This window comes from Meriones unguiculatus, chromosome 5, assembly GCF_030254825.1.
Source record: "Meriones unguiculatus strain TT.TT164.6M chromosome 5, Bangor_MerUng_6.1, whole genome shotgun sequence".
NCBI classification, from domain to species: Eukaryota; Metazoa; Chordata; class Mammalia; order Rodentia; family Muridae; genus Meriones; species Meriones unguiculatus.
Genome location: NC_083353.1, coordinates 21,117,806 through 21,120,581, shown reverse-complemented (window position 1 = coordinate 21,120,581; position 2,776 = coordinate 21,117,806). Strand labels below are relative to the sequence as shown.

General features: G+C 41.6%; 1 gene segment (V, D, J or C); it reads left to right on the top strand.

Moving 5' to 3' along the window:
* The first annotated feature begins 344 nt into the window (after positions 1 to 344).
* Positions 345 to 1,003, top strand: LOC132654381 (immunoglobulin kappa variable 4-1-like). The segment is given in 2 exon segments: positions 345 to 408; positions 594 to 1,003. Coding segments are annotated over 2 exon segments (456 nt in total).
* The last annotated feature ends 1,773 nt before the right edge of the window (positions 1,004 to 2,776 follow it).

Genomic DNA, 2,776 nt, shown 5'->3' with positions numbered 1-2,776 from the left:
CATGATTGTAATGAAAGTTTTTCTAGTATTATTTCTATTAAACTTACTTGCTTTAAACATTTTTTATTTTTAATAGAAGCCTGTCATGAGTGTATCTTGATATTTGCAGATTGAGAGCTCTAAGTTGGTCCTTGAGCTTCTATGTTGACTTTTTCCCCTAGTGATTGGTTAATCGTTTTGATAATAGTTTTGGCTGTAGCTTTAATCTATATTCTCTCACAACCCAGTACCCTGGCTATTTACATTCTCATTTGATTGACTACTTTGCATAACTTCCTACAAGCCATCCCAGCTGGCCATAATTTATAAACGAGGTCCTTGCAGTGATAACTGAAAAGCATCAAAGTGCCTGGAACACCAAGATGGAGTCACACCAGGTCTTCGTCTTCCTGCTCCTCTGGATGTCTGGTGAGTTATTAAAGAGTATTAGAATATCATCAAATTAATTCATGTGTAGAGAAACTGCTATTTTCTATAGGAATCCAATGGTATTCAGGCAATGCCATTAGGAAAGGCATTTTAGATCCCAACATTTGTATCAGGAACTCTTTTGTGTGTGTATGTGAATACTCATTGTCTATTTCTGATTGCAGGTGCTGAGGGGAACATTGTGATGACCCAGTCTCCTGAATTCATGTCCACACTTGTAGGAGAAAGGATCACTCTAGGCTGCAAGTCCAGTCAGAGTGTGAGTAATGTTGTATATTGGTACCAACAGAAATCAGGGCAGCCTCCTAAACTGCTGATGTACAGGGCATCCAATCGCCCCTCTGGGGTCCCTGATCGCTTCACAGGCAGTGGATCGGGGACAGATTTCACTCTCACCATCAGCAGTGTGCAGGCAGAAGACCTGGCAGTTTATTACTGTCAGCAGGGTTACAGCTATCCTCCCACAGTGCTTCATCCTCCAACACAAACCTTGAGAGTCTCACTGGCTGCCTGCACCACAAACAGCCCTGGGCCTACACACTTCCTCTTTCTGCCTGGGATTTGTTATGCATGACTGATTAATAATTGAGAGATAGCCTCCATTCTTCCATAGAATTGTCAACACTGGTGTGTATAGATTAAAAGCAGAAGCTAAGTTAAGAATTTACAAGTTTTTGGTGTTGCACTAAGAGCATATAGTACATGCTAGAAGCATCAGAGGAGTGTACAGGGTCATGGTGGCTTTCAATATCTTTTTGTTATGCTTTCAGGCTATGATAAATTTGCATGCTTATAGGCCTGTTCTTTAAATTGTGGAAATATGATTTTGTTGAAAATACTTTCTGGGCATTTGGAGAATCTTTTTTCTTTCCTCTATGTCCATTATTCTTAGGTTTTGTCTTTTCTTGTTTTCCTTGATTTTTTGAATGGTTTGTATCAGGGATATTTTAGATTTAATATTTTCTTTGACAGATACATCTATTTCTCCCATTGTATCTTCAATCCCTGAGATTCTTTCTTCCATCAATTGTAATTGATGGATATAGTTACCTCTGTAGTTCCTGTTTTCTTCCCTAAATTGTCTTTCTCCATGATTTCCTCAGTTTGTGTTTTTTTTTTAATATTTCCATATCTGTCTTTAGATCTTGAACTGTTTTGTTGATTTCCTTTACCTGTTTATATTTTCCTGCTTTTCCTTCAAATCCATCACCTGTTTGAACTTTCCTCTATTTCTTTCATTTATTTCAGTGATTTAATTATTTCTTCTCTAAAGGCCACAAACTCTTTGGCTGTATCTTCCTCTAGTTCTTTATAGATGGTCACAATATGTTTGTCTTAATCTTTCCCTATTTCTTAATGACTTTTGTTTCCTCCACTATCATCCCCAGAAGCCTAGATTTCTGGTCATTTCCTTTAGTTTCTCTTATGTTAGGGTATCCAGGGTAACTGGGTTCTGGAGGTACCATATTACTTTGGCTTTTATTGATTGTGCTTTCAAGATGGCTCATCTCTCTGTCTCAGGTATTGGCTGTTAGTTTCTGGTGTCTCCTGGAGTCCTGAGGTATTGCAGCAGTGGGTAGGGTGAAATCCCCTTGGAGGAAGATGGTTGTTCCTGAAGGATTCTTCCTCAGCTTTTTGGGTATTGTCACCTAATGACTGATGGTTTTCAGGGAATCGCCACTGATATGCTGTGGGTGTATTGTCCTGTGGGTTCACTGGGCTCTTTGGGAATGCTGGGCCTCTCTTCTTACCAGGAGAATTCTTGAAGACAGGTGCCCTGTCTCTGGCTTTCTTTTTCTGAATTTAGTGAGCTGCTGCTGCTTATACACTGTTTTTGCTGGGCACAGCCCTTTTCATGATCCTGGGAGACCTGAGGTTTGGTTGGTTTCTGTAGGAAGACAGGTTGGGCTTGGGAGCAGCATCTAGGGCTGATCCAGTGCATTCTAGGCATCAGCAGGTCAGAAGTTGTACCTCTGGGCCCCAGTACCCAAGGTAGTCAGTGGCCACTGAGCACAGCACACAGTTATGCAGGTGGATTCTAGAGACCCTGAGCCTGCAGGAACCCAGGAACTTTTCTGGGAATTACTGGGAGACTTGAAGCCAGACATGATGTTTCCCTCACTGTGGTCTTTTCTCACATCTGGGAGATCAAGTCTGTGATGTTTTGGGATCCACAATTCAGCCTGGTATGGTGAGTAGAGTTTGTAGGCAGAAGTGCATGTGCAGGTACAGGTGTGTGGCTCTGCACTGGTGACTGACTACCTGCAGGAAACTGAGAACTTTTCTTGGGGGGTTGGCTGAGTGACTTAAGGTTGGACCTGATTGCTTCCTTCCCTGTGGGATTTTC